The sequence below is a fragment of the Mastomys coucha genome, unplaced genomic scaffold (assembly GCF_008632895.1).
Source record: "Mastomys coucha isolate ucsf_1 unplaced genomic scaffold, UCSF_Mcou_1 pScaffold16, whole genome shotgun sequence".
Taxonomy (NCBI): domain Eukaryota; kingdom Metazoa; phylum Chordata; class Mammalia; order Rodentia; family Muridae; genus Mastomys; species Mastomys coucha.
Window position 1 is genome coordinate 1,938,918 of NW_022196898.1, and position 14,304 is coordinate 1,953,221.

The 14,304-nt window shown below is 43.4% G+C and overlaps 1 protein-coding gene across 2 annotated transcripts in view; it reads left to right on the plus strand.

Moving 5' to 3' along the window:
• Positions 1 to 5,021, plus strand: part of Rab33b (RAB33B, member RAS oncogene family) — a 12,453-nt gene extending 7,432 nt beyond the window's left edge. For both annotated transcript variants that reach the window (XM_031376212.1, XM_031376213.1), the window contains exon 3: positions 2,473 to 5,021. In XM_031376212.1, the coding sequence (XP_031232072.1) occupies positions 2,473 to 2,913 (441 nt within the window). In that variant the 3' untranslated portion in view covers positions 2,914 to 5,021. The remainder of the gene's footprint in view (positions 1 to 2,472) is intronic.
• Positions 5,022 to 14,304: the final 9,283 nt, after the last annotated feature.

The window sequence follows — 14,304 nt, forward strand, 5'->3', positions numbered from 1 at the left end:
AAAAGAAAGGTGACAAAGGACAAAATCCTAGGTGAATATTGAAGCTAAAGCCAAAGCTTCATTCACTGGCTTTTGTTGATGAAGAAGAGGCCACAGGGGCAAATTACAGTGACCAGAGGTGATAACTCAGGAGCAGAGGTCATGAGAATGAGATGAATCGTCCACTTTTAAAGCAAGTTTTCATTTACTTCATTTTATGTGCCACGTGTGTGCCTGGTGCCCAGAAGAGGATGCTGGGTTCCCTGAACTAGAGTTCCTGACTGTTGTGAACCAAATCCTAGTCCTCTCCAAGCTCAGCAAATGCTCTTATCTGGTGAGCTGTCTCTCCAGCCTCTGAATCTTTACAGATTAGAACAGAGTATTGCTCAGTTGCACAGACTTGTCTCAAGCTCTAGATACTCCGGATACTCCTGCCCCCATCTCTGGAGTAACACTGCCACAGACTGCAGTATGCTTGGCAGAACATCGAATTGTATTTATCTTGAGATGCTTTAATTTAAATTTCATGTATTTAGTATGTGTGCGCACACGTGCGTACATGTGCATGCGTGCATGGATGCACACATGCCTGTGGAAGTCAAAGGACAGCTTTCGGGAGGTGGTTTTCTCCTTTCACAGACAGTATGGGTCCTGGGATTGAACTAAGGTTGTCAGGTAGCAAGCACCTTTCCATGCCTGAGCCACCTTGCCAGCCCTGAATACAGGATTCAGATACCTTTGTTGAGACAGGTCCTCATTATGTAGCTCTGGCTATCCTGGAGCTCACAAAAATCCATCTGGCTCTGCTTCGATGAAAAGTGTGTGCCGACACACACACCAGGATACGCCAGGATAGAATTTAGACACCTTTGGAGGATTCATTAGGATCTTATCTGACAAATTCAGAATCAGTTCCTAGGACCCACCTATGGTTCAAAAGATATCCTCTCTAAATTTAAAAAACATTAAAAAAAAAGTGAGTCCAGAGGTTGCAGTTCGGTGCTGGGTCCTGCTGGTAGGATGCCAAGCTTATGCTTAGCTTGCTCTCTGCTCTCCTTGTGAGGCTGTTTTTAACTCTTATAAATGCCTGTTTTTGGGCAGCAAGGGGCAGGATGGGCTGTGACATGTGACATGGGTTTTTTTGTTTTTGTTTTGTTTTTGTTTCTGTTTTTTTGTTTTGTTTTGTTTTGTTTTGTTTTGTTTGTTTTTCGAGAGAGGGTTTCTCTGTGTAGCCCTGGCTGTCCTGGAACTCACTCTATAGACCAGGCTGGACTCGAACTCAGAAATCCACCTGCTTCTGCCTCCCAAGTGCTGGGATTAAAGGCGTGCACCACCACTGCCCGGTCATGTGACGTTTTAACTGCTGTACTTGTGTATGTTTGTGATTGTGTGTGCAGGTGTGCAATGGAGACCACAGTTCTTCCTCAGTCACTCTCTACCTTGGTTTTGGGGACAGGGTTTCTCACTGGAAACTAAACAGTTCAGTTAGTCTGGCTGGCCTACACACCCCAGAGACCCTCCTGTCCTCACACCCCCCTGCTGGGCATATAGGCATACCACCTGCTGTGAGTGAGTGCTGGCTACAGAACTCAGTCCTCAGATCTGCCCAGCAAACACAGTCCCTTCTCCCCAGGCCTGAAAGACAGTAGGTTTCCTGGGATGCCCACTTCCTGGAAAAACTGGTTGCATGTAATTGATTCCAATTCTGCTGCTGGCTCTCCCAAAGGACCAAGAAAATATGAGCAATGAAGATTTATAAATACCTTACATTTCTACCTTCAATAAAATTAGGTCATATTAGGAAAAAGGAAGACTGCTATGAAGATGCTGGGCATGGTGGTGTATGCTTCTAATCTTAGAACTCAGTAATCAGAGGCAGGTGAATCTCTGTGAGTCTGAGGCTAGCCTGGTCTACATAGAGCATTCCAGGCCACTGTGGACTATACAAGAAGACCGTACCTAAAAAAAAAAAAAAAGATAGCATGAAGAAATTTGGATTTAAAGAACTGACAGATTTAAAAGTCAAAACTGAGAGCTCCATGGAAGGCCCAGAGGTCAGAGGTACAAAGGTTAGTGGAGAACCCACTTCTGCACTGATCTCTGACCTGCATGTATTCATCATGGCGTGTGTGCACCTGTATACATGCATGTGCCTGCACACAGGATAAAAAAATTAAAAACCACTGAATACATTTCATTCAGCATAGGCCTTTCGTAGCGCTAGGCTATGGGTATTCTAAATGTTTTTTGTGTTGTATCCTTTTCCTGAAGTAATCTTTAAAAAACATTTTGAAAGCCCATAACTGTTCAGATTTATAATCTGTATTTAGTAGTCACATTGTCTAGAATTATGAAGCCTAGACCCCACAGGTAACACAGAAAAGACAAGCTGGGGAGCAGAGGGGCATTAGGGAGCAGGAGCAGTGGCTAAGCTGCTCTGTGTGCCGTTCGTAGGACTGAGCTCATCAACTCTGCTTTCTGTTTTCCCTCTAGATCCAGCTGTGGGACACTGCAGGGCAGGAGCGGTTCAGGAAGAGCATGGTGCAGCACTACTACAGGAACGTGCATGCTGTCGTCTTTGTGTATGACATGACCAACATGGCTAGCTTCCACAGCCTGCCATCTTGGATAGAGGAATGCAAACAGCATTTGCTGGCAAATGACATACCTCGCATCCTGGTGGGAAATAAATGTGACTTGAGAAGCGCCATTCAGGTGCCCACAGACTTGGCACAAAAGTTTGCAGACACACACAGTATGCCTTTGTTTGAGACCTCTGCTAAAAACCCCAATGATAACGACCACGTAGAAGCTATATTTATGACGTTGGCTCATAAGCTAAAGAGCCACAAACCGTTGATGCTTAGCCAGCTGCCTGATAACAGAATTAGCCTGAAACCAGAAACAAAACCTGCAGTGACCTGCTGGTGCTAAGTCATAGGTGCGGCCATTATGGGTCTGGCTTACCTGAAGAGAAGCTTGTGACGTGTGACAGTGATTAAATTCCTAAGAGTAAATCTTAAATGTAATGGATCATCCTTCTGTTATCATTGTTACAATGCCTTTTGTACTTTGCATCCTCTTTATCAAGTTTGTCACTGAGACAGCACATGGAAAAGACCACTTTACAGAGGGGATTGAAAATGAAGCAAAAATGAGACAACTGGGGCCATCTTTCCAGTTCCAGCCAGATGCAGCAGCTTCAAGTGAACGTGATGGAACTTAAAGGGTTGGTGGTGTTCCTCTGTATCCCTGCAGCAGCAGGCGCCATGCTGGGTGATGCACACATGCAGAGCAGAGCTGGAGCAAGCTGCAAGCTAATAGGGTGCTGTATTTACTCTGTATCTTTAAGCACTAAAAACTAGTCAGACGAAAGCAAGCAGTTGTAACAGGAGTTACTTTAGTCATGACATTTAATCAAAAATATCAGGTATCTAAAAGCTGGTTTCTGGTGCCCAGTCCTCTGTTCCCGGTCAGTTGGTGACTCGGAGCTGCTTTCAGTCAGCACCCATTTGGCTGGGGCTCTACATGGATTCCTGTAATAATGTTGTTGGATGAGTTTTTTAAATGTGTGAATTTTATGGCCTTGGTATAAAAATTGATAAAACAAACTGTCCCCTGGTATAAAAATGAGTTAAATATTGAAAAATGTCTTACCTGTCCCTCAATGATGAGATGGTTTAGAAAGTTTTTTTTTTTTTGCCCTAAGTACTTATAGTTTGAATTTAAGACTTTGCACAAAGAAAATAGCATGTTTACATACGAAGGTGTTAGCAGAGTGGTGTGTAAGCTGCGCTCAGCCTAAGTCCGCACATCCTTGTTGTGACAGCTTGCAACCCTTGGCAGTTTTAGGGGAAACAAAGCCAAAATATGTTTTACTTAAATATTTTCATAATGTGGGAAACAAGTGTAATCCAACTAGTTTCAGGTTTTTGTTTCATTATTCTGAAGGTCCCAAATGGATAATTCAGTTATGAAAGCAAAATTTTTCTAATAAACTAAATGAAAGTAACTTAAGGGATGATTGTAGAATTTAAATATTAATTCAGTAAATATAATGAAATGAAGATCAGGGCCCAGGTTGGCCTTTGTAGTTAGAAAGATCTTTCTTTAGTTCTTTCTTTCTTTCTTTCTTTTTTAATACAAGGCCTCTCTTTGTAGACCTGGCTGGCCTGGGACCAGGGTGGCCTCCGACTTAGAAATGCCACCCTGCTTCATCCTCCAATGGCTGGAGATTAAAGGCTTCTGTCACCAGGACTGGCCCAATACATTTTTATCACGCCAGAATTAAAGATTTAAGATTGTCTTCTATCTAAATGAATGCTGACTTGTGAACTGTTTTCCTAGTGATACATAATGGCGGCAGTGACAGGCGGCTGGAGATGTTTGTACAGAGGAGAGTCTGTTCATTGTTCTTCAACACTCTGTACACTGGAGGACAGAGCTGATCTGTTCTTTAAGCACATCTATGGTTTCCTTCTGTATTGTTTCAGGACTGTTTTCTCAGAACTGTTAATTAATAATTTTTCTTTTTAAAGTAACTTTTCTTAATGAACATTCTTTACAATTCTGTGAAAAGCATAATTTTTTCATTTTAGTATTTATTAATGAAAACATATTTGTATCTCATTTGTAACGACCTACCACTTTAGTTTTTAGTTTTTTATTTGAAAAAGATACATATCATGTGAGCAGAGATAATCCCTTTAGATATAGTCCAAAGTGTTTGTAAAGCACTTTTTTGACTGTTGATATTACTTTCAAAATGATGGTGAGCTGACATCTAGTTATTTTTTTAAGCACAAATCACACATTTTGTACATCTGTGATTTTATTTTGGCTGACATTTAATTGGAAGTGTTAGATGTTTTAGAAAAAAAATCTTAATTTGCGAACTCGTTTGGCATCTGTTGTGGTTGGCCACAGACTGCTTGATTGACAGTGTATGGCTCTTTCATGTTCTCTGTTAGCAGTTTTGCTGTGGAGCAGTGTCACTCTTAATCCTTCTCCCATAACGCACAATAAATCATCTTGGCCATGAAGAAGTGTTTCTTTCTCTTGTTTTCTGGGTTGAATATAAAATTAAAGAATACACCTCTTCCTGCCTACTGTGGTTTTCAGAAAATATGGATAGCCTACAGTTCATTCATTCAAAAATCCAAAATCTGATATTTATTCTATTTGAAACCTTTCAGATTTTGGATTGAGAGTTTTTGGATTAGGAATTCTCAACCAGTGAAGTTGATACAGATGACTAAAACCAAACCTGAAGTCTAAAATATAAGGGAGTCTCAAGAATACTCAGTGCAGATAGCACATGCTCTAAAAATGGCTGGTGTGGATTTAGCAGAGTGAACATAGGTAATTAGAGATGGAGAAGGAAGTGTGTGTGTCAACTACAAGACTGCAACCTAGACCCTTCTGCAGAGGTGGCTGTTAGTCAGTTTGCGTTATCTAAGTTACTCTTGTGTTCAAATGCTAATTTGCATCCAGAGATAGCTGTCTTAATCAGATATTGGGTTCACCTGGCCATCTCCTTCAGCTGTGTATGTAGGAAGGAGCCTGTGGAGCTCCGAAGGGGACATCAGATCACCTGGACTTAGAGGTAGTTTTGAGACACCTGTCATGGGTGCTGGGAACTTAACTTGGTCATCTGGATCATCAATTGGCCGTATCCTAGATTTGCTAGAACTGGCACATGCTACTTTACTTGGTTTATTGAAATAAACTTGTCTCTCCAATGTTTGTCAAATTCCTACTGTGTGCCCCCCAGTGGTTGTAGGCTGTGGAATTGTATAAACAAGTCGGACTGTCTTTGAAGAGCTTAAAATGTAGGCAAGGGGCCGGAGAAATGGCCCAGACGTTCATGCTGCTTGTTCTTCTAGAGGACCCAAGTTAAGTTCCTAGCACCCATTTTGGTGACTACAGCTTTGGGTGATCTAGTGCCCTCTTCTGGGCTTCCCAGGCACCCACAGGCACACACACACACACACACACACACAATGAGGTAAATGCATGGATGTCACATTAAGGAATTTAAGGAATAAATCACTTCTCTTGGAGTAGGTTGACCAAGAGACCCAAATTTGATTTCTTCACTTCCTTGTGTGTGTCTTCCGTCTGTAGTTTGTGGTTTCTGACCTGTCTGTAGCCCATGTGTTGTCTGTGTCTGATCTGCCCCCATTGCTTGTCTTATGTTGCCTGTGTGTTGTGCTTGTTCCTAGCAAAGAGCTTTGCTCTATATTTATTGAACAGCACAGGAAACATGATATGGAAAAATGAGGGCTTCTCGACAGAACTCTTTTAAACAGGTTTACAAGGGAAGAAACTCCTGACCTTAACTGACCCACAGTAGCACTCAAAATCTCACCTTACCAACCTATATGTACATGTTGCTCCCAGCATTTATGGTGGCTATTCATTTTAAGATTGCCTTCAACCTGTTGACTGCTTTCAGTAAACGATTACCACACATACCTGCCCACACGCAGGTCTGCACACACTATTTTGGTTCATGGAGGGATGTAATATGTATTTGATTTATGTTCTAAGAGCTGATTATTTGGAAAATCCAAAGCATATTAGGATAGATGACATTGTTCCCTTACAGGCAGGTTAAACAGGCTGAACACACAGTAGGGCAGCAGGTAGAGTACATAATCTTTAATAACCTCCAGGTATATTATTAACTTGGCTGTAAGGTCCAGCAAAGGTTCAGTCTCTTTGCAGGCAAGAGATATTTTCAGAAAACACCACCATACCTAAGTGGGAGCTCTGTCACAGTGAGAAGGAGTGATGGGTTGGATAAGGAGACAGCAGAGGAGGGCACGCAGAGTGGAGCTGTGTGGAAGCATCACAGCAGCAAGGACATCTGGATGACATTCTGAGGTCCAAGTGGGGTATTCTCTGAGTCAAGGGAAAGAAGGACTGGGATAATGGCCCAAGAGGAGCTAGATTCGCTGCGGCTTAGGACTGTCAGCTACAGGTGTCAGACAGGCTAAACCAGGCCTGGGATGGAGTAGGCAGAATGCTTGCCTAGTGTGCTCCAAGCCCTGGGTTAGAGCCCCAGCACCACACCAACCAGGTATGGTAGGGTCTCTCTGTAATCCCAGCACTCAGGACGATCAGGATCTAGTGGTATCTTTGGCTACCTAGTGAGTTCAAGGCCAGCCTAGACTACTGAGACCCTCTCTACCTCAAAAATAAAAATTAAAAAAGAAGAAGAAAAAGGTAAAGAGCAACTCAGGAGTTTACTGTAGGAATCTGACTCATCTCTGACTCACCTCCTTGGACTCGGGGGGAGCTGAGGCTCTTCACTTGCTGATTAAGCCCCATACCAAATGTCCTCATTTTCCCTCAAACAATGGCAGTTCTCTATCTTTCCGGCTCAGTAGGGAAGGATATATGGCCACTGATTATTTCTGATGTTGGATGTTGCAACCACGTAGAAAAAAGTGAACTGATTGTCAGTCCTAAGTTATTATTTCTAGAACTGATTGTTGATTGGCCTGGCCAGTCGGGTACTTGCCCAAGGCCATTATCTTAAATAAACAAAGGCAGTATTTTGGATTTTAGGAGAGAAAGGATTTGTGGGGAGAGGGTAGAAAAGAAATAGCCGGGGACAGCCTCACAGAAACGTGGGCTTTACTGTACACGGGTAACAAATGAGGCCATGTTGCAGAGCAGTGACATCACACTTAAGCTGGGAATTCTGTGGCAATGGAAGGTATGTAGAAATGAGGTCATGGTGACAATCGACTTACTGTAATAGCCTAAAAGACAAAGCTGCAACAGACCCTGGCAGAACACACCGCATACTTATAAGCCACGGAAGTAGAGGCAGGAGGATCAGAATTTGAAGGTCATCCTCACCTACACAATGAGTCCGAGGCCAGTCTGGGTCAAGAGTCTGTCTCAAAATGGAATGGATGAATGAATGAATGAGTGAATGAATGAATACAAATCTAAAAGGTTGATAGTACTGTGCAATGGTAGGGTACTTGCCTAGGATACTTGAGGCCCAAGGTTCAATATCATGAGGCCCAACACAATAACTACACAAGATAAAAAAGAACAGAAAGACTTAGCGGATTTGGGGTACCTTTCAGAATCATTAGGCAGATCCAGGAAAGAAATAGATGTGACAAATACAAGAACAGCAACACCCAAGATAAATGTTCACCTGAGCCCTCTGTCAGGACTGTTCTCAGCACTGGTGACATCCAGGACCTGGCATCACATCCCCATGAGCTGCTGCAGAAGTACTGAAGGCCTCTAACATCACGGTGCCCAAAGGACCATTCACCTGTTACTGCATCCTCACCTGCATCTCCTCACAGCCGGCCCACACTTTTTAAACAAAATTTTATATTTATTTATTTATCTATTTATTTATTTATGTGAGTACACTATAGCTGTACAGATGGTTGTGAGCCTTCATTTGGTTGCTGGGAATTGAATTTTTAGGACCTCTGCTCACTCTGGTTGGCCCACTTGCTCTGGTTGGCCCGGCTCGCTCCCGTCAACTCCTCTTGCTCAGTCCTTGCTTGCTCTGGCCCAAAGATTTATTTATTATTATAAATAAGTACACTGTAACTGACTTCATACACACCAGAAGAGGGTGTCAGATCTCATTACAGGTGGTTGTGAGCCACCATGTGTTTGCTAAAAGGCAGGGAAGGGGCACCTTCACATAATCTCCCTGCAGCCGAGAGCATGACTGCTCCCTGAAGGAGGGGGCACCTTCTGATAATCTCCCTGCAGCTGAAGACATAACTGCTCCATGAACCCAAGATGTTTTGGAAGTAATTCAAGGCTACTGAGAGCTGTGTGTGCAAGGATTAAAGAAACAAACCTTATGTACCTGGGCATGGGGAAAAATATTTACTGTAAGATATGAAGAAGTGGGCAGGCTTTTGCCGTGAGAAAGTGCTCAGAAACTGTGCTACATGATTGTTGTTAAATTCTATATTTTAGCCTTACTATGCTTTTCTATAAAAGATTTCTTGCATTAAAGTTTATTGCCATTGCTAGCAGAGCGGTGGCCCTCTCGTTCTCATTTAGTCACCCTCTCTACTTCAGCCTCACCCTTGTCGGCTGGCTCTGACACTATTCAATATTCGAAATTATTGTGTCACTTAGTTTTAGAGTGCTGAACACAGAAGCCAGGCCTTGCCCATGTGGAGCAGAGACTCAGCCTCCTCCACTTGCATCCTCCAGGCCAGCAAACACCACAAACATATTTGTCCACATTTCCAGTCCTTCCACCTAAACGTGTCAATATTTGTCAAGCCGGATGAATCTTGTGAGGGAGTCGTACAGGTCTCAGCCCAGTGTGTGTGACCCAAGAGACCACTGGAGATCACAGAACTGGGCTGCTTGTCCCGTGTTTCCTGTCTACCTGGATGCCTGAAGCTCTGCGTAGCCCCTTGGCCTTGTCTGTGTGGTTTCTAATCTCATTTAAAAATCTTTATCGTAACTCTGTGTGTGTGTGTGTGTGTGTGTGTGTGTGTGTGTACTGGGAGCAATGTGGTGGTCAGAGGACAACCTTGAAGTTGAATCAGCCCCCGTTTTCTCTTCCCACCTTTATGAATTCCAGGTTTTGAGCTTGGGTTACCAGGTTTGCTCAGTACTTGCTGAACCACAGCACTATCAATGGCCTCCAGTCTCCTCATCTTCTTGTGAATGACAGGGTATCACTACGTGGCTCAAGCTGGCCTGGAACCCAGAGATCCACCTATCTCTGCCTTCTAAGTGCTGGGACAAAGAGCTGCACCACCACACCCAACATATCCTCACTTTAGAACAGAGACTGACAGTAACTCTTTGGATTATTGTACAATTAAATGACTTAATATATATGTCATATCTATTGTTGCCTAGCAAATTTCCCTGAAGTTGAGTTGATAAAATAATAGTGTATTATTCCTCAGTTGTGGTGGGTGAGTAAGCTCTTCTGGTTTGGGTGTCCAGGACAATGTCACCTGAGGGGTAGTTGGGAAGGGTTGGGCAGCTGAGGTGGGACAGCTTAAAGTTGGTCCTTCCTGTTGTTTCTACCCTTTCCACATGGCAGCTCAAGTTGGGTGACTTCCTGTACCGTAGCTGGAAAACTCCTAAAGTAAGTGGCTCAAGATACATCTGCATGGTCCCAGCGCCACTTGTAAATAGGTACAAAAGTCACTCTGCACAGCCGTCATAACAGTTTCCTCTGCCTTATGTGGATGAGTTCTATCTGGAGTGAGGTCTGGCATAGACTATGGCCTTTTACATTTTCCACATGGGATCATGGGCAGTTACTGCTCACAGGGGCCTCTGTCGTGCCCCAACCAATTAAACAGCCTCGTGATGTGGAGAGCTATGCTGTACTTTTGGCAGAGAATGAATGGACTTACACCAAGACATATACTACCTTATCGGCTCTTTTACTTAATTTTCTTTCTTTAAAACTGATTTTTAAGTTACCATCTGAAGTGATGGATTGATTCATCCTGAGCACTTCTGTACACTGCTCTCATTTACACCCCCTGCTACTTCCCTGCTGGTCCCCTTTCTCTCTGCCAAATGTCCCTCTTTTGTCCCCTTGTCACATGTATCTCATTTCTCTCTCTCTTTCACCTCTCTCTCTCGATTTCTCTCTCTCTCTTTCTCTCTCCTTTTCCTTCCAGCTTCCAGCACCCTTATGGTTCTTCTTCCCCTGTTTCAGTTCCTTTGGTTTCCTGAACCACATATATTTTAATGCACACACACACACACACACACACACACACACACACACACACACGACCTTATTTGTAATATGCCCTAAGCAGCTCAATGGTTGGGTTACTCCCACACCTCCACGTTGCTAATGCCTCCCCTCTGATATTCCTGAATTATCACTTACTAAAATCTCTATTCCATCTTTGCTACCCCAGATCCAACTGAGGGAGGGGCCCCTGGGGCCTCTCTTCCCTGGCTTTTACATAGCTGTATGCTTTCTCTCCCAAAGCTGCCAAGCCTAATCCTCTTGTTTCCTTGGCATAGCCATTCTAAAAACTTTTTCTTCCCATGGTTCCTTTGTCCGGGAAATCTAAAGTCCCTCCTCTGTCTCCCTGCCCAGCCATTGGCTGCTGGCAACTTTATTTACCAGTTAGAGCCTACTGGGGGTAGGGACCCACAGCATCTTACCCACAGATGTGGGAATTCCCATGTAGTTTGGGAACCCAATTAACATAAGCAATAAACCACAACATATTTGTCTTTCTGAGTCTGACTTATTCCATTCAACATACTATCCCTAGTTCCACACACTGTCCTGTAAATGCCATTTCATTAAAAAAAAATCTCTGTCAGCTATCTGTCAGTCAATTATCTGTCATCTATCTATCATTAATCTATCATCAATTAGCTATCTATCAGCTCTCTGTCAATTATCTGTCACTATCTATCTCAATCAACCATCTGTCTCTCTCTCTGTCTCTCTGTCTCTCTCTCTGTCTCTATCTCTGTCTCTGTCTCTGTCTCTCTCTCTCTCTCTCTCTCTCTCTCTCTATCTATCTATCTATCTATCTGTCTCTCTCTGTCTGTCTCTCTCTCTTTCTCTCCCGTTCTCTCTGCATGGGTCTTTTGCCTTACCTGTATGTCTGTGCATCATGTATGCCCAGGTACCCAGGAATTCCAGAAAAATGCATTGGCACACCTGAAACTGTAGTTACAGATAGTTGTTAACTGCCGTGTGGGTGCTAGGACTTGAACCCTGGGTCCTTTGGAAGAGCAACCAGTGATCTTAACCATCTCTATAGTTACTCATTTTTCTTTTAAATATTTATTATATCCTTTCTACCACTTTCCCATTCAATATTTTTATGAGCCAGCATGTCCATGTTGGGAGCTGAACCCATGTCCTCTGAAAGAGCAGAAAGTGCTCCTAACTGTTGACCGTCTCTCCAGTAAGTCCACGATTGCTGCCAATATGTCCATGGGCTACCCAGGGGCCACATGCAGAGAAAACTGATTCCCCCAGCAGTCATCAGTTGTCCATAGCTCAGCCATGGGTAGGAATATGCTGGAACTTTCACTGGCTTGACCTTGTGCCGGTCTTATGTACGCAGTCAGGGCTGGTGTGAAGTCATGAGTGTCACAACACCCTGCCATGTCTGGAAACCACTGTCTTTTTTTTTTTTTTTTTTTTTTTTGGTTTTTGGTTTTTGGTTTTTCCAGACAGGGTTTCTCTGTGTATAGTCTTGGCTGTCCTGGAACTCACTCTGTAGACCAGGCTGGTCTCGAACTCAGAAATCCGCCCGCCTCTGCCTCCCAAGTGCTGGATGGATTAAAGGCTTGTGCCACCACTGCCGAGCATGGAAACCACTGTCTTGAAGTAGCCCTCCTGTAGCTCTGGCTCTTACACTCTTTCAGCCTCCTTTTCTGAGGCAATCCCTGAGTATTAACTGGAGGTCCCACTAAGAGCTGAGCACTTTGAGGCTTAATAAAATTCCACATCTATATATCACATTTTCTTTATCCATTCGTCTTTTTGATGGACACTAGGTAGGTTCCACTTCTTAGCCATTAATAGTTATTTTTAGAAAACCAAGCACTTAGCCAGGTAGTAGTGGTACAAACCTGCATGCCTTTAATCCCAGCATTTGAGAAGTAGAAGCAAGCAGATCTCAAGTTCGAGGCCAGCCTGGTCTATAGAGTGAGTTCCAGGACAGCCAAGACTATACACAGAGAAACCCTGTCTCTAAAAACAAAATGAAAGAAAGAAAGGAAGGAAGGAAGGAGGAAGAAAGAAAGGAAGGGAGAGAGAGAGAGAGAGGAGACAGACACCAAACCTGTCACTTCCTTAGGGAGGTTTGGTATAATATGCTTTTGTTTCCAAAGTCTATAAGATGTTGAAAAATGCACCCCCACTCCGAATTTTAAAAGTTAGATTTTTTTATCTTGTTGAAAATCCTTCCAAGTTTAGAGTTGCATTAGACTCTGGACTCATTTGTTAAAAAGACAAATGTGACATCTAATTAATGTGCAAGAGAAAGCTACGGGGGAGATGCCAGTCTTGTAAATGAATTCCAGTAAAAACTCTTTTGCACAGCTTACGGTGGAACAGAGAACCCAGGGACAAGACTAAGCCTGGGTGAAAGCCAGTAAGCTATGAGGGGTAGACTAGTAGGGTAGCATTCCTCAGCATCCTCTGCTTCAGTTCCTGCCTCCACCTCCCTCGATCAAGTATGATGGGGATGTGTAAGCCAAATAGACTCTTTCCTCCCCAGGTCATTTTGGTTATAGTGTTTATCACAGAAAGCAAACTTGGACAGTGTGCTCTGAGTATGAGCACATACAGAGGTCAGAGGATCATTCTGGGGAGTCAACTCTCTCTTTATGTGCGTCCCTGGAATTGAACTCAGTGCTCCAGATTGGGCAGCAAGCACCTTTGGTGATAGCCATTTTACCTAGGATATGTCTGCTGAAGAATTTAAAGACCCTGGCCATACTGCTTTTGTTAGTGTTTTGTAAACCAGGTGCTGTCACTTTAGTTTACAGCTTTACAGCCTGTGGCTCTGTGGCTTTGTGGCTCTGTGGCCTTGTGTCACCATGTCTCCTCACTGTGTGAAGCACGGCTTCTGCTTACAGATTCATATCAAGCATCCTCCCGTGGCTCCTCTTGGTCAGGAGGAGAAGCGGTCTCATTAATTCTGTTTATAATGGCTTTGATTGTGCTGGTCTCCACATCCGGAGGCCAGCATCTTGTATTCGATTGCCACACAATCATCCCTTCTTCCCAAAAGCATTTGACATTAGAAAATCACTCTGTAAACGATTCCTCTTGATTCTCTAATAATTTGGCTCCAAGGGCTTTACAAGAGGAAACATTTCTTGATATGATGGGTTGAATCATGCTTTGTGAAAATGAGCAATTTCTGCCCAGCATGATGATGCTCTGGCAATATCCCACTGGGATTTTGTGCCTTCTGGGAGTTTCATTACTGGAAAGTGTACCTGAAGTCACGCACTCTGACTTTGCCTTCTCTGCTCAGTGTAGTGAGCTTGTGCCCTCCCTTTTTAGGAGGTGATGGGGGGAGGCATGGCACACGCATTTGATGCTACAGCACTCAGAAGGCTGAGGGAGAACCTTGGTCCACATAATACCATCCTCTCTCAGAAGGAAAGAGAATGAGAGTAACCGATCTCTTTAATCTTCTTATGATGTATTTTGACAGCAAAGGCCACTTCTGCTTGTTAAATCTTTGTCATTGTTTTATTTTGAATTATTTAATTTTTTTTAATTTTTATTAGATATTTTCTTTATTTACATGTCATATGATTTCTCCTTTCCCAGTTTCCCCT